Below are 27,975 nucleotides of genomic sequence, written 5' to 3' on the forward strand. Positions count from 1 at the left end.
ATCTAGGTCATTGTGCTTATTACCAATATAATTAATCCTGATACAAAATACATCACATAAAACCAATCACACAGCATGAGAAACTTATAAAATCTCAAATAGGTGAATTATTAATATATAACTTACTAACAGTATTAAACTGAAAAAATAATATGCATTTTATATAGCACTGCATATATACAGTAAAGCACTTAATTTAAAATGTATTTTTTAACATAACGCATAAATAATTTTCTATAAATTAGGCAACATTTATAGCACAATTTGTATTTTAATGCAAAAATGTTAATCTATTTGGTTTCTTACTGGTGGCAGGCATAGAAATCCAAAAATGATAAGCAAATGAGTACCTGGTGTAAAACAAATTATAAGGATTAAGAGGGATAGTTTCACACTGAAAAGTGTAGAGAAAAAAGAAAAAACACAAATCTGTTGCATGTTGGAAAGTATGTTCCCCTTTCTTTTTTTTCCAAGTTAAATCAACCTCTGCTTGGTCCTTTGTGACTTGTGCACTGGTGTAGCTCCCCCCTCTTACCTTATTATAGATACAGGCCTTGACAACAGTGTTACTGCTTTTAAACTGATCTAATACACAAATACTACACAACGACCACTACTGCGAAAGGGATTCAAGCTTATTCACTTTCTTTCTTCCTAGGATGGTGATCACCAAGCAGAATGAAGTGCAATCAATTAAATTCAAGCAATCAATATCTGGGGAAGCAATAAAAAGGCAAATAAATATTTGGATATGTGGTGAAAATTGGAGAATTTAAGTCAGGGATGGTGTACTAACATTGTTTAATTCACTAGTAATACCTGCTTTCAAATATGGTGGTCGGTTTTGTTCACCAAAATACAAAAACAAGGTATCCTCCAAAAATGTTGGTACAGCAAACTAAAAACGTGTTTTTGTTTAACAGTCAACACATTTGTGATTGTGATGAGATTAAAAGGAATAGGAACAAAGACAATGTATGTTTTTTAGGGTGTTACCATTACTTGTTTCAAGAAACACCTAGAGGAGAATACACCAAAATTCCAGGGTATAGTGACCTTCTCTCATTTGCCAATTTTAACATTTTCTTATGTAAAACATCTCTTAAACATCCATGGTAACCAGTTGCACACATTGCAGAAAACTCCTTTTCCACTGGTGATTAGCTGAACCCGTCACGACAAGTTAAACTGGTAAGATTCAGCCAAATATAAATTAATTGTGGGGAAGGTTGTTTTCACAAATGTATGGTGTGAATACTATTTTTTTTAAATTCTGTTTTGACATCTTGGAGCTACTGTTAAAGTATACAATCTAGGAGATGGACACATAGTGGTCTGCAATCCAGCAGTAAATATACTTACTAGTCTGATCATTGACTAGAACCACAGTGAACACTTTTAAGTAGTAGGTCTGTAACGCTATCAGTAAAAGTAAGTCAAAGGCTTAAGTCTTGATAGTTGAACCGATCTTTGCACTCACAACCAAATTGGTTAATAAAAGATGGAATTCCAAACCTTTTCGGTCTGTTTGCTGCATTTAGTACCAGTCGTTGGTAAAATGGAACGTGTCATCTAACAATCTGAATTACACACCTATTACAAAAAAGCATGTCTTCACCTTAATTAAATGTAAATGATAAGCCCTGTCATTCAGAACACACTTGTCACATTGCTGAAAGGTGATAATGAAACAATGCAATGGCTGATGCTGAAAAAATGAAGGAAATGCAATCTTGCAATGTTCAATAGATTCCATGATGTTTTGATATCTAACGTGTAAAAACTTTTTTAATAGGGGGTGGATCATTGTAAATCCTTTTGATTTATTGCAGGAATTTCAGGCAAAGTTCCACAAACTATATATCTATTGTGATGAACAAACTGAACATGGTATTCTAAAGTGGGTATTGCTAGTGAACTAAACAATGTAAGCACATCACCCCTGATTTAAGTTTTCCCAATTTTCACTATACTCTACATCCAAACAATGCTGGCCTTTTTAGTCTGTGGTAATAAGACTATAGGATCCCACTATCCATTACAGCAAACAGAAAAAAAAGGTCTCTTTTTATTAACAGACTTGTTAAAGATATAGTATTCTATATGCGACAAGTATAATTTTGAGCTTTTCTTTAAAAAAACATAATGAACATGAAAGTCATTGGAGTCTGAAATAAAAAACAGAACTGCCAAGGAACAGTTCTGACGCACGCAATACTTTTTGTGGAGGTTCCATGCTGCAAGGCAGGGGGTTCCAATCCTATTCAGGGGCTGCTGGTGAAAGGGATCTTTCTCTCGGATCCGAAACCCATGATCCACACCTTGGTGGAATCTGTTTTCCTTTTTCTTTAGTAGATGTACCTCTGCAGCTGTGACAATCTAGTTATTCTCCATTAAGGAAAGGGCACGGTGTAAAGTATGGTGTGGAGCAATAGGACTGTTTTAACACATATACTGTGTAAATCACCCCGCTGTTCTGCTGGTTTACACTGTAGGATACGCTTAATCAAACCCTTGATCCTCTACAGAAACTATTTAAATGTTGTTTATTTTTTAATCTGAAAAATATATGTCAGATAATTGGTGTGGGCAAGTAAGCAACTCCTCATATGCGTGTTTTGATGTGACAGAACAGGGTATGTCCAGTTGGTTTAAAGATCCTGTACAAATCGTGGTTTGGCACCAATTTTGAAAGTTAACATCAAATATTGTGACTGTGCATGTGATTTCTTCATGTCTTCAAACACCTTCAGGTCCATGTCATCCAGCAGCCACCCAGACACAACAACATGCCTCATGCTGGGAAGCTGCGATACAGCTCTTACGAGGGCGATGACTGTGGAGGAGGAAGGTTTTAGCAGGTGACTCAAAGGTCTGCAGATGTTCAGCTTTACCAGGTCCTTCAGACTGCTCAGAGTGTGGAAAAACTCTTGCCAGCCTCTGTCTGTGGTGCTGATGTTGTGACTCAAAATGAGTTTCTGAAGGCCAGAAAAGCTCCCGCCTTGTGTGGCTTTCGCTGAAAAGAAAGAAAAATATTTTTTATTACCAGTATGTTTACTCAGAGTAATGATTTATGGCTGTTTTTCCTCACTGAGGAGAACCTCATTTTAAGATAGGATTGCCTGGGATTTAATCCATCCACGCATCTATTTGCTATCTGCTTTATCCAAACCAAGCACACACAGACTCACACAAGAGACAGTTTTCCCATAAGCCAATTAACCTATCAGAATGTCTTTGGACTTTGGGAGGAAACTGGAACAACCGGAGGTAATCAGAGCAACTGGAGGACACCCATGTAAAAACAGGAAGAACACACACATGTGTTCACACACATGCCACACAGCACCCCAGGAACTGAATTATTCTTTCGTGTTTGAGTATTATAAGTCAAGGAAGCATAGTGGCATTGTAGTTAACTAATGTGTCACAGCCATTAGGTTCCGAGCTTGATTCCAGACTGCAGTTCCTTCTAAAGACATGCTGCCAAAGGTGAATTTCCAAATTTCGGATAGAAAATGTACAGATAGGTTTTCTACTGTATATATACATGTATACTGGACCTTGAAAAAGTATTCACCTCCATACAAAGCTTCTACATTTTATTGTTGTTATTTAGTGTACAGGTTTTTGGATATAACTATAGTGTTTAACTTGACTTCAAAGTAAGTACATCTGACATTATAAATTCCCTGAGTTAGATATGCAATTTAAAGGCACAGATTATATAGTGGAGGTTAACTATCTACAGTACATAAAGATGCAGCCAATATTTATGGCAAGAAACCACCAATATTTATAATATTTATAAACCTTTTGGATTTATTATATGCTGTTTTGTTTGTGTGTTTCTGAGTAATTTCATGAAAGTTTTCATTAAATGATGCAACCGTTTCACTAATATCTAGCACCACAAGTGCCACCTATCGATCTTCTCTGGCCAGCGGAAGGTTAAGTTCAGTGTGCCGAACGATATTGTGGTATGCAGTGGACAACACTTTTGCCACGCATTCTGAGTGGCTGCATCTGTATCCGTAGAAAGGATTTTTTTTAAAACAAGTCAGGGATAAAGTGGCAGAGAAGCACAGAGTAGGAGAAAGTTAAAAATAAATGTCAAAATTATGGCCTATAATGAAGAAAATTAAATTGCGTTATCCCACCCAAACATTACCCAGATTCACATGCTTCTAAACTGAGCAAACAGGCCAGCAGGAAACTGGCTATGATTGCCACTATGAAGCCAACAGTGACTTTGAAATATTTGCCATGTTCCTTGTCTAAGATAGGAGTCACTATGTTCATACTGTACATTGACAATACCCCTGGTTCAATACCTTTCTTCTATGGGTGAAAGGTAAAAAATAATTGATTACAGAGATGGATGTTGTGAAGAACCATACATGTAAGAGTGCAGATATGTAGCAGCAGGTTCTGTGGTCAGATGGGACCAAATCAAACTTTCTGAACTTCATGCCAAGTGTTATGCCTGGAGCAAGCCCATCACAGCACAATACCCCGTAGTATCACCCCAACTGCATTGCAACTGTCAAGCATGGCTGTGGCAGCATCATACCGCAGGGATGCTCCTCATCAGCAGGCCATGGGAAGTTTGTCGGGACCGGGGGGGAAAACTGATGGTGCAAGGTATGGGTGAATTCAAGAAGAAAACCTGCTTGTTTCAGTGTAGAATAGGGTCAAAAAGGCATATTTTAGCAATGAACTGAAGCAAATTTGCCAGAAAGAATTATTACAATTATTACACTGCAAACATTACAGCATTACACTGTGCAAAGGTGGTGGAGAGTTATCCAAAATGACTGGGTGAGAATAGTGATTGCTACAAAAGATGCTTCCACCACATTCTGACGTAAGGGTCTGAATGCAAAAACAATCAGTATATTTTCTTTACAGCTTTCTCTTTCAAATAAGCTTTTAACCACAGTAGATAGGAGTGTACTTACCAATCCTTACAAGGTTCTCATCATTCAAAGAAGAGCGCATCTGAATGGACTTCAAATGCGTCAGAGTTTGCAAGACTGCAATGATGGACCCTGCTTCTGCTTCTACCCCTTTCCCAAAAGGAAGATGCAAAGTCTCAAGTTGTGTCAGCTCTTTGAGAGCACAGACTGCAAAGAAAATCAGCTTTTCAGCTTTTTTTACCCAACAATTTGAAACCTAACTGACCTACTCTTTAACATTTCATAATAAAACCAATGTATCAGTGCTCTCACGCTGTATCGCGTATAGCTGTAGTGGTGCTATAACTCTAATTTGGACTTAACTGAGGAAGATATTTTTTATCTGGGGTGACAAGGGTAGGCATAAATGTAGGTGCAGAAATTATCCAAAGGATCAAGCAACATCCTTTCATTGCAAGAGCACCTATAACCTCAAGACGTGCTGGCAGACTTTATGGAGGCGCAAAAGAACAATCTCAAAAAATTATTCTCCAATTAGAAAAGTGAATGTGATCTTAGAGAATTCTTACCAGAATAGCACCTTCTTACCTCACACCTGAAGATGGCTCCATGGCCAAAACTTTTCTTTCTTCTCTTTTCAGCATGGAATAAACCTATTACTTGTTCCTTTACAGCTTATGCATACTGACGCAGCTACCCACCTGAGCTACTTCAATCTTGAAAAATGTCTTCTCCACAGGTTAAGTGTCTTAGACGCATAATTCACAAATCTTTCTGACTTACCCTGGCTGTTAATAAGCTATTCTGGTAAGAATTCAAGATCATATTCCGTTTTCTAATCGAATAATAATGATAATAATAATAATTCTGTAATATTTCAGATATATTAGAGGCTTAGAATTCAATATGAAATTCTTAATCTCACTTATGGGTAATTTCTAAAAATTGAAAGGCACAACTCCCTGGGCATTTCTAACCAATTTCCTGCCTTCCTTGCTGCTCACTTTCATAGCTCAGCCTGATCTTTTCTTTCCTCTCCAGGCAAACTCTGTTACTGGCATTGACTCAGACTTCCACTGAAATTACAGAAACTCCAGTCTCCCACGGGAGACTTATGATTAGAGGTGAAGATGATGTAATCCATCTCTCTAAACAAATATGAGTAATAAAATGTATTAACTGCATATTGACTATCAAGCTGCGAGTTACTGTAAAGTTCACCTACCAAAGGTTGGCATTATTTCAGTGTTGTCAAACAATTCTTTGCAGAGCTTCAATACTTTTAAATTAGTTAATGTCCCAAGTTTTATAGCTGTAGGAAATAAAATAAAAAAGTGAGTTCACAAAATAAGCAAGTGGATTTTTCAATACATCAATAATTTATATAATAAGCAAATTAATCTTTCAATAAAAGCTGTAGGCCAGATGGTTTTGTGGGTAAGGAAAGAGGTATATTAGCAGACGTCCACTCAAATGTGTGTATTCAAACCCATTCCCTAACGCGCTGTCTCTGTAAGCAAGTACTGGGCATCTAATGTACGTATCCCACCTGTTTCAGTAACACTGTATGTAAAATGTATCCTTCAAACCCAGTGCTTGAAAACCATGGGGGTGCTTGGAATGATTTACTGTTGTAAGCCAAGGAAATTAATATTTGTGTGCATTCATACAGCTGAATATCTTCTCAAAGCAATATGAAGTCCCTGGCTCAGGGGCACAACAGCTGTGCCTCTCCCAGGATTTGAACCTGCAATGTTTGAACTACAAGCTCGGAGCTCATAAAGATCATGGCTGGAACACATCCAGCAGGTTTTGTACTAGACTCTTTCCTGTTAATTGGCATGATGAAATAATTATAGACTGATGTGTGAAAGAATGTTTGATTAATGTCTATTTTGCCTTGCATCTTCTGCAAGATCTTTTAGCACCCAGTTAAGCATTTTATTGTTTTTTTTATAACGTACTTTGGATTTGAATGTCGTATGGAAATAAAAACCTCTTTGCCTAACTAGACTGGAAGTTAAGAATAATTCTACAGTTGTAGTTGTGTTCCCTCCTTCCTTTGTCTCTGAAAATTGTATGAGGTAAAGTACCAGCTAAGTGTACATTTGTACATTTGTAATTGCAAAGGGCCAAGCTGAATCAAATCAGCGTTGGCCACAGAATTAATTAGTCCCACCACAGTCGTCCACGACTCTCCATCAGACAGCGATGTTCAGATAAACTGTGCTTTGAGAACTGTCACTGTGTAGAATACTCTGGAGCTCACCCCTTTATTTTTTAAAGATTTTTATGGATTTTCAAAGGATTTGTTTCAGAAACAGAATATGTTGTTTGGCTTGGAGTAATGGTGATTTAGACACACTTTTCTTTTTTAATGATTTTCTCAATGGTGTTACTCCCATATTTCTCCTTAAAGTGGATGGGACTTAAGGCAAACATCTGTTTTCCATTTCATCCAGTTTCAACACAAATGATTCAGGTGATATTGTGATTGATGTATTTAATGTATGTCAGTGAAACTGTATGAACAAGTATTGCATTGTATTAGAAGCCAGGTATATAATAAACCTTAAAATTTCTTTGCTGTTCATATATATTGTTACACAGCAGATCCATTTCAACTTAATATGAAGAATTTGTAGTATTAAAATATATATGGTATAATGTAATTAAATACATTGAGCAAAGAATTGATAATGCATAATGGATAGACAGGATTTGAATCCTCAAACGAAAAAGAAAATCTTTCTGAAAAACATACAATCTCATTTGACAAACTTTTAAACAGGTTTGTGTTCATTTTAGGTGCTGTCTATTGCCTTCTAAGATTTTAGAGCAAAATGTAGAAATAACAGCTCTGATGGATCAAGATCCATATGCCATCTTTTTATATTTTTACTACTGTAATGTTAGCACTAATGTTAGTGATTTCAGTACTCTTGGACTTTCAATCCAGTTCAGATACCAGATTAAAGTCCAAATTTAATAATCAAGCATTTACTATGAGTTTACTATATACATAATTCCTGCATATGTAATGTACAGCATTTTTAATTCCAAGGGATCTCAAATTACTTTGACACACAGAAGGTGACTCATTTCATCAAACTTCAGCGCTTAAGTGTAGCACCCACCTGGGGATTTCTTACCAATTTTCTGCCTGACTGGCTTGCTGGCTGCACAGTTTCATAGGACAGCCCGATGTGGGTTGTGTCTGGTGGGTTCGTGCATATTTCATTCTTTAATGATGACTAGCACAAAGCTACAGGAAAATGTGTTGATCTGTGCTGCTCTACAACGTTTCTACAATATCCCTGACTTGTTTCAAAAGCTCATTGGTGTTCATGTGCGAGCAGAGGCTTGATATTGAATATCTAACAAATGGAACATATTACATAGAGTCACATACATTCTCTCTGAAGTCAAATTAAAGCACCTTGATTACACACAGATAAAGACTGCAGGATTTTTGTTCACTGGAAATTTTTGTGTGGCTATCTTTAAAAATTGAATCACTTTCAGATAAAGACCATTTCCCTAAGTTGGTGACCTTTCAACCTAATCTTTCTATCTGAATTGGACAATTAAATTTATTTGAAATATCAAATGTATTGAATGCTTCTTGTTTATTTTTTTAGTTTACAGCCTTACACGTTACCAGCATTTCTAGCTTTTCTATCATTCAGGAATAGATTGTAGAGGTTATAAATACAAAGCCCTGTTTTGAAATGTCACAATTGCAATCTTAAATGGCAAAAAATCTACAGGGAGTGAATAATTCTACCTATCTACTGTTTCTTGTTTCAAAAGTACTGATTACATCAAGAAGCAAATGTGAGAGTCAGTAGCAGAGTCAGTCACTCTGATGAAATAACATACCAAAAGACCACAGCTGAGACTCAGTGAACGTTATACAGCCCAGTTTGAGGGACTGCAGACCAGCACAGGGCAGTGCATTGAGTATGGCATCTAAGTCAGGACAGCGGTCAGACAGCAGTGAAAAGCTGGCCAGCAATGGAAAGCAGGTTAGGAGCCATGCTGGAAGAAGAAACAGAAATAAATACATGAATTGATCCACACAGTTCACTTATTTAATCTTTTTGTTTTTGAAAGTATTTTGTTCTTTTAATTGTGTCTGTTCATTGTTTCAATAATTTAATCCTTCAGTCTCTTTCCTATTATTACTGTAATTACCATGGTACTGATCAGTTACAAATGCCACTATGTGAAGTCATTTAAAATGCTCTCATGTAAGAACTACAGTATATGTAATAGAAGTAGAATCCCCAATTCTCAGACAGTTCCAGGACATTTCTGTCTCTTCAATCAATGTAATATGCAGACACTTCAAATGGCTTTTCCAAGAGCAGTTCAAATGTATAAGGAGAGGCAAGAAAAATGTCCTTAATGCTAATGGTCCCAGAATATTACTGTTCATGATATTGATCAAATAAATTACATTCCACCACTAAGAAGACATGTTTCAGAAATGTTTAGGTAGAAACTGATCAGAGATGGGGAAGAACAATATGAAAATAGAAGAAAAATATAAAACACCACATAAACACAACAGTTCTTAGGTGTTCAGCAAGCCCTGAAGTGAAAATGAGCTCCAAAGTTAAAGTGAAAAATAACATTACCTAGTATGACGCCATTCTCGGTCATGTCCATCACCAGGCTAAGTTTCCTTAATGCTCTCATTTTGCTGAATCCAATGGGCAGAACTTCAAAAAACTCTTCACATTGGTACACATTCAAGTTTAATTGCTGCAGACTTGGAAATCTCTCCATTTGTCGGAACAGTAATTCTACAAAATCAAAAGGGCAGAGTGGGTGTGCACAAAGGCAGTTTACACAATGGAGAAGTGGAATCCAATCTTACATTTTTAAATACACTTTCAGAATAATGCAGTATGTTTATGTGACGTAACTACCAAATGTATGCTGTTGTGATTTCTCTGGACACCCTCTTCCAGCCACCTCACTGCACAACTCTAGAACTCACTCCCTCTTATATCTTATATCTGAGAAATAAGAACTCTTTTACGGTTTTGAAATCTAGACTTCTTTTCTCCTTTTAACATGTAAAAACAATTGTTTTTATTTCTTGATTTCTGTTCAGTGTTATTTTGATTAAACCTTTTCTCCTTTTAACATGAAGAAATGTATGGTTTTATTTCTTGATTTCTGCTAAAAGTTATTTTGATTTTTGCCCCAAACAGTATTGGTGTACAGAGGCACTTAAATGAATCCTTGTATCCTTAACATCTGGGGCAAGAAAGCAATAGATACTGTGAGAAAGGTAATATTCTTACAGTTGCACCTACATAAAATGTACTTAGAGCAGAAGTTAAAAATACAAATAATACAGGTAGATACTGCTGCTAAACAAACCAATAGCTAGGTTTGCAGGGAGGAATATTCACCTTTGAAAACTGTAAAACCATATTTTCAAATGAGCTACAGTAGTACTGTACATCATGTAGTGAATTAATATATAATATACATATAAAACATGTAATCCAAAAAAATAAAACAACTCAATGTAATATAATATATTTTAGATGGAAGATTATATGTTTGCTTTTAATATTACATATAACATCAGTACCACTGTACTACTTAGACTAAGGGAATCTTTAAAGCCTGGAACACAGATGGTCTGGCCAACTCAGAAGTTGCTCGGTAACAAAACAAAACCTTGGGACACAAGTACAAATTATGTTTAGTGCCTTCTGAGTTAGAAATAGGAGACACTTATATAAAGGATTATGAAAGACTACAATTCGCCTCCAAGACAAGAGCTAAGGCAGGTGGAATTCTTGTAACTTTTGAACTACATACCAGCAAATGGCTTGGCCAAAATCAGCAAAGTGCGCGGAAATGGAATGACTTCTGTGCAAATGCTAGAGGATAGGACTGCCTCACAAAAAAATATTTTGGTTATACAGATTGTCCATAAAAGGTTTTCTATGGAGTTCTCCCTGTGCACAGAGTTGGAGGAAATATCTAATATTTAGTCATAGGTGCACAGTTTCAATCTTCATGGAAATTCCCAACTTCCTAGAGACAGATTTCTCACACTGCCAAAGAAATAGGATTATTTCTCACAAAACCTACTAAAAAGGAATGGATCCATCACACTGAGTGTGAAACATCCTTTGATAAATAATTAAGATAACAGTTCTCAACATCACCTTAAAGAAGATGCTACTACTATAATACATACTACTGTATACCACCTCTGTAGTACTATTGTTCTAGTATGTGATTTAAATGTTTTACCTGGTGCTTCTTCTTTGTTCCTAAGCATAACGGTTAAGGTACACAAGTTGGTGAATGAACATAAAACGGCCTGTTCATTTTCACTCAGACAATTCTTGTTTAGGTGCAATTTCTTTACTCGTTTTGCATATTTTTCCAGAAGAGGTTGCATTCTTTCAATGACACCTGGACTTTCCAGCAAATCCAGAGCTACAGATTCAGACAGGTAAAACAGGACATCCATGTTCTCCAGATCACTGTCTTTCAGGCTGTGCGTTTCAATTAAAGTTAAATGCACAAGTGGGATTTTGTATTTGTCATGAGCTGAACACCATACATCAACAATCATGCTGGGAATCTGAGATCTAATCATGTTAAACAGGAGGCCATTTTTACAGAAGTTTAAATCTGCTTGAAAGGTCTGAGAGTTATTGAACAAACCGGAATATTCTTCTGGAACCTCCACTTGCAACAGTTCTTCGGTTGTGTCATGCAAGTTATTTGCACCCTGAAGGGTATGGAGGTGGAAGCTCTTGATTGCTGTGAGACTCTCAGGGTAGTCAGTTATAAAGCGCAAGATTGCCTGAGGTTGAATGGCACTGACAGTGAAAGTTCTGTCCTTCATGAAGTCTTTAATGAGCGGACCACAAATCTCTAAAAACTGTGTGTCATACAATACATCTAAAACTTGGTTCAACAGGTAAGTGTCAACAGATGAATCACGGCACTCTGGAAATTCATATAAAAATCGAATAATAAGATTATTCATATCCTTTGTTTCAGGGTACTTATTGATAACTTCATCAGCTCTAGAATCTGTATTCCTATTGAGCTTATTGAGTATGAAGTCTACAATGACAGTAGCAGCTGTTTGAGACATCGTACAGGTGAACAACAAGAAAAGTTGAAAGTAAACGAACTTGGCTACTGAATCAATCCTCTTCAAGTAATTTTGACTTTTTTCTCTCTCTGCAGGAATACTGGAAGTTAGGAGCTCATTCATACGCAGTGCAGCTAGGTAATCCTGGAAATAAACATGGAACACAGAGTACACAGGCCGGAGCCGCTGGGAAGTAAATTTGTTGAGAAGCCCCAGCTCTAGGGCATCAGATTCCTTCACTCCAGCCTGGAGAAGGTCATCCGCTGTAAACTGAAATCGACCTTCAAACCGCCCTTCCAAGCAGAGCTCGCCAAGGCTGGACACCGCTGACTTAAAGATATTCAAGTCACTAATATGATTTTGCTTGATAAACTGCAAGTAATAATCAAAAAGGCATATGATGGTAAACACTCTAGCAGGAAATTTGATTCTAGACACACAGACAATGAGCCCCATTAAAGGCGTCTTCATAATGGGTCTGAGGAGAATAAATGTTTGTAGTCTATAGAATGCATCTTCCACTAGATCCATATGGTAAGAAAGCAGGCTGCGGCACATGTAAATGGTTGCATGTAATGGAAAATCCTGGATGGAGATGAGGAGCTGGGCATGCTTCCGAATTAGATGGAGATTCTGAGTTCTGACAACAATAATGATGGGGATGTTCAACCAGTGATTGCAATGAATCAGCTCCTGGTCTATTAGTGAAGGCAAAGAACCATTGTTCCTTCCAAAGTCATCAAGAAGGAATAGGACACTCGCACTATAATGCTGGATAATGTCTTTGAAGGCATGTTCAGAAATGTCCAACTCCTCTTCAAGAAGCTGATCACTAATTATTTTGGTCACCTTCTGGTTCTTGCTGACATTTTTCAAGGAGATGTAAAGCACAAATTTAAATCTTTTCAGAAGAGGGCATGTTCCTTGAGCCCAAAGCATGGCTATCTTTTTAAGGAAAGATGTCTTCCCACTTCCTGGCAGTCCATCGACAACAGTGATGTTCCTGAGCTGTCTCAGTAACTCAGACAGAGTTATTTTGTACAACGGAATATTCCTGAAGTCCTTTGTGACCATAGCCAGCTGGGTGTACACCAATCGAGTGTCAAAAGGAATCTTGACATCAGAGAATGGAAATGTTCTACTGAACTCCCTTCTTGAATAGGCTTTCTGGAGAAGGGCCTGTAGATAAGTGGCCTTCATCTCTAATGTCTCCTTTACAGAATGGGTCTCTAAAACAAACACAAAGTGTTCCATTAGTTTTTTTTATATGTTAGAAACTGATTACTTGCTTCGCATTAGGACCCTGCATAAATCACAAATGAAAAATATAAAGATGAGAAAATTATGATAAAAAAATAAGGTTTCAAGGAAACACAATAAAAAGTAATTGATACATCAGCTTTGGATGAATTAGAACATATCCTATGTTAATTGACACAATTGTGACCAGTGTATAGATGACAAATTCAAATGATCAATCTAAATTGGACCAAGTGACCAAGTAGTCATAAAAAACATGGTGCCAGATTTAGATCTGGTGAATGGGGTGGCCATGCAAGGTGGTTAACTTCATCCTGGTGTTCATGAAGCCACTCTTGAATATATTTAGTGGTTTGTAGGGGTATATTATAATCTTGGAATATGGGAACATCTTGAAGAAGCAATATGCGCACCTTTTATTCATTAGCTGTAATTCTACCATATACAGTAGAGTAATAATCATACCCAATGACTCCCAAAAGATCGCTGCCCATACCATAACAGATCAGTGTAGATTCAGTTCTGTGAGAATGTTTGAGGCTGTTGTGTTCTGTTTTTTAGCAACGATTCTGTTAAGTGTCCCTCTATCTCGGTCAGTGACATATTAAACAATTTTGCCATTTCTGAGGCTGACACCTGCATTTTGAGCACTATTAGACCTCTTTCAAAATCTGTTAGATCTCTCATGTTACTTTATAAACTCAAATATTAAAGTGTTGATTTTAAGAGACATACATTGGTAATAGGCATTGAAATTGATACAAAACACATGAAAAGTCTTTTTAACTGTGATTTAGTTCTGTCAAAATAAGTTTTTCCTTTAGGTGTCTCGATTATTTTGTCCATCCCCTGCACAGCTCACTATATTTACCGTGTATTGCATACACATAAAAATGACCAAATATAACATATAGCATACACATTAACAACATAAGAAGTTAGCTTTCCAGAAATGTATACTTCACTGTACATTTTATTACCCTACACTGTACTGTTCAGTAATTACACAAAATGAACTTTACAAGTGTCAGGAACTGTTGTGGCCAAGACTATCAAATAAAGAAACTGGCACGCATGAGGACTGAAAAAGGTCAGGCAGGCCAAAGGTGACCTCAGAATCAGAGAGTACGTTTATTAGAATCACAAGTCTGCAAAACTGGCTCTAAACACTGGAGCCCCCCAAGGCTTTGTGCTTAGCTCTGTCCTTTACTCCTTATTTACCCATGATTGTGTCGCCAGGCATAACCCAAGCTCCATCATTAAGTTTGCGGACGACACGACAGTCATCGGACTGATCACAGATGGCAGATGGTGAAGAGTCTGAGTACAGGGAGGAGGTTGAAACCTCTTTCTGAACATCAGTAAGACTAAGGAGATGATTGTGGATTATAGGAAACACCAAGGAGGAGATCACATGCCTATTTACATCAATGGGACTGCAGTGGAGAGGGTCAGCAGTTTTAAGTTCCTGGGAGTTAACATCACAGAGGACTTAACCTGGACCCACCACACCAACATAATGGTCAAAACAGCACGGCAGTGCCTATTCTTTCTCCGGAGGCTAAAAAAGTTTGGCATGCCATCACATATCCAGGGCAACCTTTACAGGTGCACTATTGAGAGTATCCTGACTGGTTGCATCACTGACTGGAATGGGAACTGAATGGGAAAAGGTCCAGTATCTCTGTTTTTTGACCCTGAGAAGTCTCTTACTCTTCCTTTACTCTTCCTTTTATTGAAAATGAAAAATTAACATTTTCAATGCAGTTTACTTAAGATTATTAGTACACATATCATGTCATTAAATATTACAGTATGTGTTTATCCAGTTTAAAGCACAGATATTATTGAAAAACCTGGTTTCAAGGAAGGTGTACCAACTTCCGACCGGTACTTGTAAGTGTGAGGAACCCTGAGGGTGACACTTCGCACAAGGAACTCACTGGACAGTTTTATGTATATAATGTTAACTTTCTTCAACTCATACATTTATTACTTGAACCTAAGGGAGGTTTTATGAAAAGTCAAATTTACGTACAAAATGGTGAGTCATGCGACGCCTGAGGAGACGGTGTTTTTCATTCCTTTTCTTTCCTCCCCAGTCCTTACCTCCCAACCACCTGCTCCCTTCCTCTTTTTCCTTCATACCTGGGGGTTCTGTACCTGAAATGTTGTTCTTTCTTCTTCCTGCTTCTGAGGATGGAATTAGCTTGTACTCATTCCTTTGCTGCTCCCCACACTTATGCATCTCCCAACAAGGGCTTTGCGACAATGCTGGGCTTGCCACGCTCATCTATGTGCATATTAAAAAAGACATATGGATCTGAATACCTGAGGAAGGCAGCTGTAAACTTCTAGCAGGGACGTCTGGATTTAGGCGCATCTCCTAAAATGTAAGGAGGAAGGTTAGTTCTTCAGAAAAGGCTAAATTAATATTAGATGTCTAGGGTATTACACAAATGTATAACTTGCTGTCTTGGATTTCAGATAGCACAGACGTATAAAGAACAACAAAATAAACACAGAAATTGCAGGACACTGATATAGTACTAATTGGAAGATTTAGAGTGGTAAACACAAATTCATGATCTGCTGTGGTTACTGCAGCACCACTTTAAACATTAATGAAGCACCGCTGGCTTTATTGTCTATTTACAGTTTGGGTATAGAAGGAACATCAAAATAGGCAACTGTGATGCTACTGCCTAACAAACAAGCAAAATCCTGTTACGTGTGATCTCCTCAATACAAAGTGCTAGCAAATTACATTCCCTTTTAGAGGTCATTTGTTTACATACATTAAACGCCTGGTACCATTTACAATAAAATGTTTTCCTCACACATCTTTCAAAGCCAGAAAAAATACAGGGTGCGGACATCTTCATACTTTAAGATTTCAAAGAAGTGACCACACCATATAACATCTTACAGACGTCAGCAAAATAAAGTGGTATTTCACAGATGCATTTAAAAAAAGACTTGAATGGGGATTGATTTCCATCCATCTTCTAACCACTTCTGTATTTTGCATTCAATGTATTTTGAAAAAAGACTGGTATTTAAGCCTTGAACTTTCACTCCTGGAAAACAGAATTTAAAGCTTAAATCTTCAGCTTACACTTCACTGAGGAAAGGTTGAGATTTTTTTCTTCATAAAATAATGACACTTTAAGGTGAACTGCTGTCTTGTAAAGGGCTTGACAAAGAAGCAAGTCCAAATCTGTCTTTATTGAGCAATATAAAACTTTCCTGACCAGTGATCACAAAAGAGATAAAAAATCTTTGGTGGTACTGTATAAGTCAAGTAATGTTAGAATCTATTTAGAATATATTTATAGTTTGGTAAAGCAAACTTTTTTAGGGTTTAGAAATACATAGAATCACTTGAACTAAACTTCACTAAAGTTACCAAAAATGTGTGTAATAATCACACTAATTCCCAGTAGATACATCTAATAAGTAAACACTTCTAACCATAAATAAGAGTATGTCTGGTCTTTATAAGATATATTACCACAGCAACATGCTTTTGTTATACCTGATAATGAGCATTAAAATGAAAGATTCAGAAGACACTTATATCCAATCTGTATCTTATCCCTCTGACAGTATTAAAGATTTGCCTTGCCCTATAACTACAGGCAATCATAGGTCTTTGGGAACTGGATCTTTCCTTGTTTCAACCTCTCTAGTTTAATAATGGCACTTTTCTTTTACGTGTGAAGAGCTCCTCCGTGTGTTGAGCTAAGCCCCTTATGCTGCATAGCAGCACTTTATAAGAAGGGTGAAAGTGAAAAATGAGGGAAAATGCCTGGCTTATCTTTGGATCAGATGTTTGTATTTAATTAGAACCTTTTGTGAAGGAAAAATAATTCTGAAGCTGTTTTAAAAGTCGCATAAATAAATACCCTGTTGTCATCCATATCTGTCAGAACATGGCGTGGAGACAGGTTGATGTCTCTGACATATTGACACCTGGAAAAAAAGAAATTACTTTTGAAACAGCTGTCTCTTTATCACTATACAGAAGAACAGAGAAGTGAAGTGTAATTTTTGGCCTCAAAAATTTTCCTGAGTCATATTATTCTTTTCTCCATTTTATCAACTGGGAAGGATTGGTTGAACAGAAACGATGAAGAGATATTAAGTTTGAGCCTTAAATGTTGCAGCCCTCAACATGGTGGTATGCTTAATAATAAACTTAATAGCTTGTTCGATTTACAGGCACAAGTATCAATGCGAGTCCAGTCAGCAGGCATAGACAAAAAACAAACCCTTCAGTCTTCTACAGTCTTTACTGCTGTAGACTAACAGGCACACAACAAGCTCCATAATTATCTTCCTCTAAACACCACAGTTTGCAAACCTGAAGACTCCAGTTATCATTCTCCAAAAAAGCAGAACCTGACTTATGGCATTTTGACACCTAGGGAAGTGCTGTACATTTGTACAAAACAATCCAATTTCGAGCAAGCGTAAATGCACCGATGAAAGAATAACTTACTGTGGAAACCGATTCTGGTGCTCCTGTATTGGGTCTGTTTCTTCCCACTGTGATATCTGTCCTCCACAGCAAAAACACTGAACAATTTCTTCTTTCCCTACAGGCAGAACATAAATTGGCATTCATTTTTTTTATCAGTTGTGATTTTCTGAACCATAGTTATTTATAGACCTTGACTATTAAATTTTTCAGTAATTCATTAATTTATGACAAGTTATTTCAGTGATTTGAGTGATTAAGCTTCAAGATGCCACCTTCTATTGATGTGAAAATAATATCAAATTTTTGGAGAGAACATTATGCTTGGGAACAAACTAAAAGGAGCTGTACTACAAGCTTTTAAAATACTACAAACTGTTATGGAGCAATGTTAAAGTTGGATAACAGAAACATAATTGTTTTGCCGTCCACAGCAATACCCGGAGTTGCTTAAGACTTTAGAAATATTCAGCAGTTTCCGGCTGTGTGACAGCAGTGCCAGAAAAAGTCAGCAAACTGTTTTGTAAAAAGTAAGTGACCACAAGAACAGGAGCATGTTGAAGAAGTATTGGACTGCAGTGTTTTGTTTTTCCAGATGTATTTTATTTTTGCCGAAGTCAATAAATTGCTAAAACAAAATAGAATATTGTATAATTTATATACAGTACATTAGCGTCATGGAAGGAGCCTAAAGAAAACTACTTTGAGAACTGGAGGAGGACTATAAAGTTTATCAGTAGCTTATCCTAACAAGTTTCAGAGTACTGTCCTTAGCCTTTTTCAGAAAGGTTTTGAAATGATTCCATTTTGATTTGAAAAGTAACTGAGAATTATCTGAACATGTCTCAGCAAGGTAAACAAGGCAAAGTACCCCTTTTCTAACAGACTTACTGTAGAAGAACATTCACCTGTGTAGAAGAATCCGGCCTGGGCCAACTGTCTGGGGAGGATGGTTGAGCTACTTGGCCACTGGGTGAAGGACTCCATTCGAGAATCTTCATCCTCAAACATACTGCAAATTATCTCCTCAGATGAGGGGACTTTTAGGGACAATGAATTAAAAACTGAGTACCATATACATTAAACCTTAAATGCATAAAATGCCAATTTTAACTACAGAAAACTAGCATAGAAACAATTAATAAACGTGGAAATTCCATCATGTAAGATGGTATTTCACAACCAAAACATCTGCATTTCAGTTAAGGAACCGAAACTGAACACTGTTAATTTTCAGAGGAAGAGGGAAACCTTACTCCTGAATCTGGTAGTGAAAATACCATACATGTTTTTTTATTATTTCAAATATTACTTGTTCAGAAAACAATGTATCCATGTTCAGAATTTCCTTTTTGGGAATCCAAATTTTCAATGAGCATGACTTCAATTGAAGCAGGAGAGCCTTCCCAAATCCATGTTTATAATGGGAGTGTTCAGTACCTACCCATCTGTTCATCATGGATTGGTCACCTATTAGTAAAGATAATTTATCTAGTAACAGTGGGACAGACTGAGAGTACTCTGCTTTGAAGTACTGGTAACTATACATGAGAGAAGGGCACTTCTGATACTACAGACTGAACAAAGACCCCTGTCAAAAGAAATCCAACCATAAAACAGATCAATCAAAGAATGAATAGTTATAAACGTTTAAAAGTTCCCCTACAAATAAAGAATGAGATGCAGTGAAATTTCAAGGTTTGGAAAGAAAAAATGAAACAGTTACAGTAAGTGCAGCGGGTACGGGGACCCAAACTCCTCAATGACAAAAAACATGGAACACACTTCTTATCAAGAATCAATAACTGATTCAGCAAGATCCACTAAGAATGACAATACAAAGATCTTTCGGCTCTTCTGGACCAGGAGTGCAGGTCATTTTGTTTGAGTTCTAGCATGGAAAAATTCTGTACAGTTCAACCCGCTCCCCAGCAGTCCAAAGTACTTCAAAATTATACAACTCGGAACTAATTGTTCTCAAATCATTGAAGAAAGAGCTGGCTATGCCAAAGAATCACTATATTTTACAGAAGTGAATTGGATATAGATGTAAACTGATATTTGAAACTGATATCTGTGGTTTCAGATTCTTTCACTAAACCCAATGCAAAAACTGAACCACAGAAGCTTACACCTGTATCTTTCCCTCACCTTGGACAGCATGCATCACTTCAGCGTCTCCAGTCATTCTGCAGGATGAAATGTAACTTTTAGCCTGTAGGGAAAAAGAAGGTTTCTATATTTCAGTTGGTTTAAAAGGACTCCTGCTTTCACCAAAATTTAAGGGAAAAACATTTAAAAGCATTAATGAACATGGTCTTACTTGTGGTGTTAAAAAGCTATGATCTATTCTTAAATTGAGCTTTAAATACAATCCACAGCAGTAAATAGTGCTCTCATTTCATTTTGTCTTTGTTTCCACGTCATTATCTTACTTGCTCTCATTTTCAAAGGTACTGTAACTCTTTTGGAATTGTTTTAGGAAACTAATCCAAGACACACAAAAGGATGAATTTAAAGTAGAGTGAACCAAAACTTAATTCTTCCTCATCTGTTCTTTACAAAGGATAAAATATGAAGTCTGTGTACAATATTCAACATGTAACTTTAACTCAAGAAAATATCTGTCATGGTAGTGTGGAACACTATTATAATGGTGACCAGTTCAAAGTGCTGGATGAATGAAGTTCCTGTAATCTATCACTGTTAGCATGCTGTTAATAATCGTGAGCTGTTTCTTTGAGTAGATTTTACACCTTTCCACACCATGATTATCATTATAGCATTATAGGAATACTACAAAACGTCTTCTTGTCCACAGACCAGATCTGTCCACAGCTCAGTGACATCCTGTATAGAATTTGCCATTGCCTGCATCTGAAGTACACTAGCAGTATTTCTGCAACATCTGAAGTGGTTTGAAACAGCCTGTTGACAGATTCTTGTTTGAATTATATGCAGAACTGTATTACATTCACCACTGCACTATCATGGCATTGCTATGTGTGGGCCAGATCAACTGTCTTGTTATGAATTTATAATTGCTCCATTCTTAATAATTACATTACTACATGTGTTCCAGAATTGATTCTACTGTATATTGTCATATTATATATGTGCAATTCAAATAATTGCTCTGGAAGGCAACAGAAGGAAAACAGACTGAATCCTGGACCCAGACACACATGCAATTTTCCATACACAAAACTTGTGTATTTTGTATGTTTACATAGTGATTTCCATCTACAGTACCTCTGAAGTGCAGCACCCACCTGTACTATTCAGCAACTTTCCACAATAAACCTACAATAATATACTGTACATCCTTTTGACTTTTGAAATGGTTTCATGAGGTCAGTAGGACAAGTATGCTGATTTCTCATTTATATTGCAAAACTGTGGTTAAGGATCTGCGCCTGTGGCTGGAAGGTTGCCGGTTCAAATCCCGCAGCCGGCAGAGGAATCCTACTCCGTTGGGCACCTGAGCAAGGTCCTTAACCCCAACTGCTCCAAGGACGCTGTACAATGGCTGACCCTGCGCTCTGACCCCAGGCTCGCTCCCTATCTCTGTGTCTGTGTGTCTCATGGAGAGCAAGCTGGGGTTATGCGAAAAGACAAATTCCTAATGCAAGAAATTGTATAGGGTTAATAAAGTGATGTTATGATGTTTTAAAACCTAGGCAACAGCTTCAACCACAAGGGGATGTAGATTTTGCACAAGACATTTGTGCATAAACTAAGCACTCCTTAATGCTCGATATAGCTTCTTAGAATGGTTTTCAACTAAGTTGAAATAAAGTCCGGTGTATACCGTTAGTCCATGAAATCCACTGTATGAATGTCCATGCTGGGAGATCACATTTTCTGGCAGTCGGCTTCGGAGGTAATCACACCTAAAGAGCACACCATTTTGTATCATGAAGAGCATATGCCATGACTTCAGCAGAATCTGTACTTGTAAACAAAGACACCATAACACAACAGATTTTGCCTTGACTTGTACCTTGAAACATGCTAATTGTAGGGTCTCAAAAATCATTCTGCTACTTACAAATATTTTAATTAAATGGTGGGTGTATGTTAAACACCAACATGACAATTTTAGCATACTATCTAACATTACATATTAAAGAAAGTTAGTATAGAACCTTTAAGTGAAACTGGTGGAGCACATCAGCTATTAATTAATGAGCTTGTTAATAATCCCCTAATGGCTGAATCTGAAATACCTTCAGAAGTTACAAAAACCTAGAAATCGTAGAGAAACTCCAGAAAACCCTGATTCACAGAAATAGAAATGTAAATGCAGGGTTTGTTCAACAGGTCTAAATCTGTCTCAGCTATAGTAAACTACTGAAACTACGATTTAACACGACTGTATACTTGATAAAGTTCACACACATTCTTTGAAAATATAAACCTGCAAATGCGAGAGTTAGAGTTGATTTTAACATAATAAATGTAGAGAAATGTTGTGTCAGGGCTTCAAATCCCCTAACCCTACAAATCCTAGAAGGGCCAAGACAGCATCAATTTGGATCTAAAAATATAATCACTTTTTAATGATCTCATGCAAATCTAGGTATGTTTTTTTTATAAATCTAGGTACTGATAAACTGTCATTCCACAAAGACGGCTCTTTAAAAAATGACAACAGTTGCCATGCCCATAGTTTCAAACATGTTTAAAATAGTAAAAACTATTTTCATAGAAATGCATTCAACAAAGCAAAACAGTTACTGTAAATTAAGATGTTGCTTTAGGATTCTAACCATATTTGTCCCAACTAGTGGACTCTTCTTTCTCTTCCATAATTCCAAAAATACTTTGTGCATTTTCAAGTTCATATTTCAGCCTACAACAACAATTCCAAATAATGATAAAGTGTATATGCATTTCATAATAACATCTATCAATTACAGTATCTTATATCAAACAGCAACACATAACACAGGTATAGCAATATCCAGATTTTAACCTTTATCTTAACTAGTCAGGTGCATGGTCAGGAATATTGACATTCCACAGACTTGCCAAGGACATTCTCTGAATGATCAGCACAAGGTGGACAACTTACAATGAAACCTCAACATGAAATCAGCATGACTGCTTAAAATAACACCTTATAAAATTAAGAAATTCTGGGTATATGTTACAGTAAGAACGTAATATATAAACACAGATGTATCCTGTTTAATGCCAACATTTACAGTAGGGATTAAGTTAAATCAATTAAACACAGAGATTTACAAGTTTCTCATAACACTGTGGCTTAAACCAATGGTAGGGATAGAAAAACTGCAGTAAATATAGATGAAGGTTGAAGCCGTGATATATTCAAATATGGAAAACAGCCATAAGCACAGGAACTGACTGTGTTTAGGCTAAATGTCAGAGATAAAAAAAAAAACTTAATTATATAATATTATAATTCATAATAGAATTCATAGAATTAAAATGTATCCCTTTATCGTAGACAATTATCATTATCTGTTGACAATTAAATAACTTTTGACAACCTAAGGCTTGCGAACAACATCCAGATTGGGTGTCTAAAACTGACAGGCATTAAACACTGATCTAAAACTGACACTCTCATCTTATCTCTCAAGGCAAACAGGAGTGCCAAACTGACTGCATTGCCAGAGCATTTCTGTTACTGTTGTTGGTTCTTCTAAGAACTCTAACAAGTTGGTCAGGACGCCAGATCTGCTTTTTCTACTGTAAATCCATGCTGGATATTATTTATATGGGTAATCCTCTAGTTCTACGAATTGCTTTTGTAACCTCACATGTAATAGAAATCAGACTTATTAATCTACAGTTACTTGGATCTATTTTGTTAACTTAATCATGTCTAAGGACATACAGTACCATTAGAGGTTCAGCTGCTTCTCTGTAATGTGTTTTATTTCAGGTACTCCTAGCATAGCCAGTCTTAGTCATTATTCATTTTATGAGGTACACAATGCAAGATCACTGGGTGATCTTGTTTGGTCAACCTGTCAGACTAGAAGAGTTATGCACTCATGCATTGATCAGCACTGGCAGCACATGGCAGATGAAAACCCTGGTTGTCGTGTCCAAAGCCCCTTTACGTACCCTGGAAACCACTTGGCATGCTCCTGCCAGGGATCACTGCCCACCTCCCAGTCTCCCAGCACCCCCTGACACGAGAAGCACCGGACGTAATCTTTAACACCTGAGATAACGTGGAAACAGGAAAGAACAGAATAAGAACATAAATGGCAATACAATTGTATTCAATTCAATAAACTGGAGTTTATATTCATCAATAAAAAAAATTCAGGGAAGAAGAAATGAGCTTTTCCATTTGCATCTCTGATGGTTTTTTTCTGAGGTATTCATGTCCTCTTTGATGAAGAAACACTGTCATACTAAAGGAGTGGAATGTAAAGACGAGGCCTCCATTGTCCTCATATTCTACCGAGACCAAAGGCTAAATCCATAAATACAATTACTTTTTCTTCTTCTACATGTATATATCTATTCTTATTTATACAATGTGTTAAACAGATGCTGTGACTTCTTTATTCTTTAAAAAGTTTATTTTTGTATATTTATCACAAATCTGCTCTTACCTTATGATGTGGTGTGGCGTGTCTAGACAGTTTTCTTCTTAAATCTCATGCACGCCTGAATGTGGCTTTTTAGTGAGATCACTGCTCAAACAATATCCCGAGGTAAGGCGACACATCATGACATGGGCCAAGGTCAAACATTTATGTGCATATATCCTAAAAGTTATCTTCCCTGCGTGTTTTCACTCTTTATCCTTCTATATGTGCCATTCAATGTGGAGCTAAGATTGTGCTTTCTTAACAAAAATGAATGTAGTTATCGCTATGGAACCATATCCCTACCATGTGAGATACGATCGTATCTCCCATGTGGGGAAAAAGTGGGAAATTAAACCCCTTACTTGGTTAATTTACTCACAATACTTAAAGGCATTGATAGAATCAATCGAGTTAACTTCGATATCATCAGTGAAACATGAACCACAGGTCTCAAGAAGAAATTACATACTGTAGATGGTCGATTTCAATCTGAGAAGACCTTCTCACACATGGCTGTGGGAGTAATGAACAACCTACCTTGGGAGATCCCCAGCAATAGGAAAAAGATCAACAGCAAAAAATACTATAGCAAAAAATTACCGAACGGGCTATATAAGCTGAATGGCCTCCTCTCATTAATAATCTCTCTAATGGAGCACCACTACAACCCATCCTCTAATGTCCATCACCATAGTTCTTTTCAAACTGCAAGCCCAGAGCACCCACAAAGCAGTTGAGGCACTGGACAGATGCAGCACTCTCAGAAAACACTGCCAGCAAGTATCTGGAGGCCGCTGGTGGCATAGGCTTTGAGCCTCTCTTACGATGCAAGGCCCAGACTCAAAAATAACAGCACCAGTTGAGGAATCCCTGGCAAAGTCAGCAGTCTTTGGCTTACAGGATCAAAGTTCAGGTCAGTTTCTTTGTCATATGCACAAGTGCAATGAAATGCTTATATTATGATATATTATATTTCACATGCTTATATGAAAAGCTGCATTCTGCACTATGCTTTGAGTTGTTGGGCCTCTCAGGAGCCTCCCAACACCAGCTTCAAAACTTGGTTCTTACCCGTGTAGTAAAAGCCACAATCCGACAGCAAAGAAGGCTTGGTTTCACAATAAAAGGGCCAGTGAGCAAAGGTTTCCAACCTCCATGTTTCTTCCGCGCAACTTGCTGGGACCTCCATCACTTCAGATGCAAGTGCTTTGACTCTGATCTCATACTTGCCAATGTTTCCCACATCCAGCCCTCGCTGGAAGCCGCAATCCTGCTTATATTTGAGGTGCAGCTGTTGAGGGGGCTGGAAACTTGCGATAACGACAATCAGTCCGCAGCAGAAGCACTGCACAGCTGGCTCCTGCCCCAGGGAAAAGAAACCGGCACTAGCCAGCTCTTCTGGGGTAAAGGGAGAAAGAGATGGGAAATTGTCAAAGGATTTCAGCCTGGTCAGCTCACTTCGCAGTTTTTGATTGTACCCATGTGAGCCTTTTTTGAACACTTGTCTTAGTTTTGTCTTGTAGAATTCTGAAGTTGCTTCAGCACTGAAAAAAGGAGAGTAATGAAGGTCCCAGTCCTTCAGATCCATGTCAGGGAAGGTGTCCTCACTTTCAGGATGGGCTTCTTCCATGTTCTGAAAAAAAGTAATTAAACTAATCATCAATGTTAAAATGCCTTTCGATTAGCTTATTATCTGTGGGTACAATGGTGGATTGTCTGGTGGAGGACTGTAGTAACCATGGTGCCACAAATGAATGCTGTAAAGAAGACTCCCACAATGACTTTTAAAAACTGTAATGTGGTCACTAATTGTTTAATTATTTGATAATAGAGTGTAAATGTGCATAACGGATTATCTGTACAGTTGTATACAAAAGTTATTTTTTTCCTATCTGTTAAATTCAGCAAAGAAATAGTAAACGTGCATTAAAATTTGCAGTAATATGTCAAGTTTAAGTTTGTCCGCTGCAGAGGTTGTGTTAACTTCTTTTCACTTAAAAAAAAATAAACAAAACATGTAATTTGGGCAGAAGAAGGCTCCACGGCCGAAACGTTGTGTTCTCTTTCTTCTTTTTTTCAGCATGGAATAAACCTATTACTTGTTCCTTTGCAGCCTACGCATGCTGACGCAGCTACCCACCCAAATTAAATATTAACATGTTAACTATTGAAATACACTGTCTCATAACAAGTGCCCATTGAATACTTAAAGAAGAACATACGTTTGGTGAGGTATGTTGAAAACCAGAAGACAAAGAGATAAAATGTGAAAGCTGAACTTTATGAGCTCTTCTCATTAATGTACTCTAAAATATGTATCAAACCTACATTAAGCCCTATCAATATATTTGAACATATTTGTTTCCATTCTTCCAAAACCATAAGGTGACTCAAGTTATACCCGATACAGAACTGTTTTCATAATGATCCGATTCAGCTTTTGGAAATTTTTGAAAGGGTTCTCTAAGCCAAAAAGCTGGAAATAAAAATGAAATGCTTGAGTACACTATGAAGTGATTAGGTTTTTACTGAACGCCACCTTTGTAAATGCAGTACGTTATTTAAATGTACTGTACAAGCAAGGAGAAAAAGAGCAGATTCCGAATTAATTGTTGGAAACACAAAAATACATTACACCGCTGCTAAAATTAGTCTTACCTTCAGTTTTTCAAGTGACAGAACAACTGGGAAGTTTCTCTGCCCGCAGGCGAAGGCAAAAGACAACTCGGAAGTGAAGTTACTGTATCTCACCTGGACGTTCTGCGACCAGAATATCACTAATGTGTGACTGTGGAAGTATTATCTTGGACCAAACAGGATTCATTTGGACCTGCTTCTGGTGGAGATCTCCTAGCGCTGGCACAGTCAGTAAGACAGTCATGTTTCAGTTTTGAGGGGCGGTATTGTCAACTATCAGTCAGGGATCATTAAGTTACTTGAGAAACTACAGGACAGCCTGCTGTTTCAGCTATCGTAAAACTGCCATAATGACAAGTCTCTCCTTCCTTTCGTTTATTTCTAATCAATATTGTTTTAAAGCTGAAATAAATAAGCATTCTAATAAACAGTAAAATAATTATGAAGATAAATACAAATTGATCTTATGTAGTATGTGTTATGTAGCCTGTAACTATAAGCGTCTACTTACAGTAAGTACAGGGTTACGATTGACTTTCTTCCGCAAATGCCTGACTGTACGAATGGTGCACAAATACTGAAGATTAAACGCACCTTTGTAAACGCAGTACTTTATTTAAATGTACAAGCAAGGGAAAAAAGAGCAGGTTCCGAATTAATTGTTAGAAACACAAAAATAGATTAAACCGCTGCTAAAATTAGTCTTACCTTCAGATTTTCAAGTGACAGAACAACTGGGAAGTTTCTCTGCCCGCAGGCGAAGGCAAAAGACAACTCGTCCAGTAACAAGCCGGAAGTGAAGTTTCCTCATCTGGACGTCCTGTGACCAGAATATCACTAATGTGTGACTGTGGAAGTATTATCTTGGACCAAACAGGATTCATTTGGACCTGCTTCTGGTGGAGATCTCCTAGCGCTGGCACAGTCAGTAAGACAGTCATGTTTCAG

The 27,975-nt window shown here is 37.2% G+C and overlaps 1 protein-coding gene across 3 annotated transcripts; it reads right to left on the reverse strand.

The window, feature by feature from the left end:
- Nucleotides 1–27,802, reverse strand: LOC148835900 (baculoviral IAP repeat-containing protein 1e-like). 3 transcript variants are annotated; one of them, XM_088912424.1, is made up of 15 exons: nt 27,736–27,802; nt 25,462–26,023; nt 23,912–24,011; nt 21,621–21,702; nt 19,961–20,024; nt 18,718–18,849; nt 17,831–17,927; nt 17,235–17,301; nt 15,658–15,712; nt 11,208–13,295; nt 9,563–9,730; nt 8,802–8,960; nt 6,145–6,231; nt 4,962–5,126; nt 1–3,016 (listed from the first exon to the last, which is right to left on the reverse strand). In XM_088912424.1, exons 2-15 carry the CDS (start codon nt 26,018–26,020, stop codon nt 2,652–2,654), a joined length of 4,188 nt encoding a protein of 1,395 aa, XP_088768550.1. In that variant the 5' UTR covers nt 26,021–26,023; nt 27,736–27,802; the 3' UTR covers nt 1–2,651. The 3 variants fall into 3 exon arrangements, with proteins under 3 accessions (XP_088768550.1, XP_088768551.1, XP_088768552.1); XM_088912425.1 differs by lacking the exon at nt 27,736–27,802 and adding an exon at nt 27,049–27,106; XM_088912426.1 differs by lacking the exon at nt 11,208–13,295.
- Between the last annotated feature and the right edge of the window lie 173 nt (nt 27,803–27,975).

Source organism: Atractosteus spatula, chromosome 4 (assembly GCF_055471065.1).
Source record: "Atractosteus spatula isolate fAtrSpa1 chromosome 4, fAtrSpa1.hap1, whole genome shotgun sequence".
NCBI classification, from domain to species: Eukaryota; Metazoa; Chordata; class Actinopteri; order Semionotiformes; family Lepisosteidae; genus Atractosteus; species Atractosteus spatula.

Coding starts and splice junctions, on each gene's coding strand:
- LOC148835900 (XM_088912424.1), bottom strand. CDS start 26,020: ATGGAAGAAGCCCATCCTGAAAGTGAGGACACCTTCCCTGACATGGAT. Junction 9,731..11,207: donor GAACAAAGAAGAAGCACCAG/GTAAAACATTTA, acceptor TTGATTTTGTAG/AATTACTGTTCCGACAAATG. Junction 8,961..9,562: donor CGAGAATGGCGTCATACTAG/GTAATGTTATTT, acceptor TTCTTCTTCCAG/CATGGCTCCTAACCTGCTTT.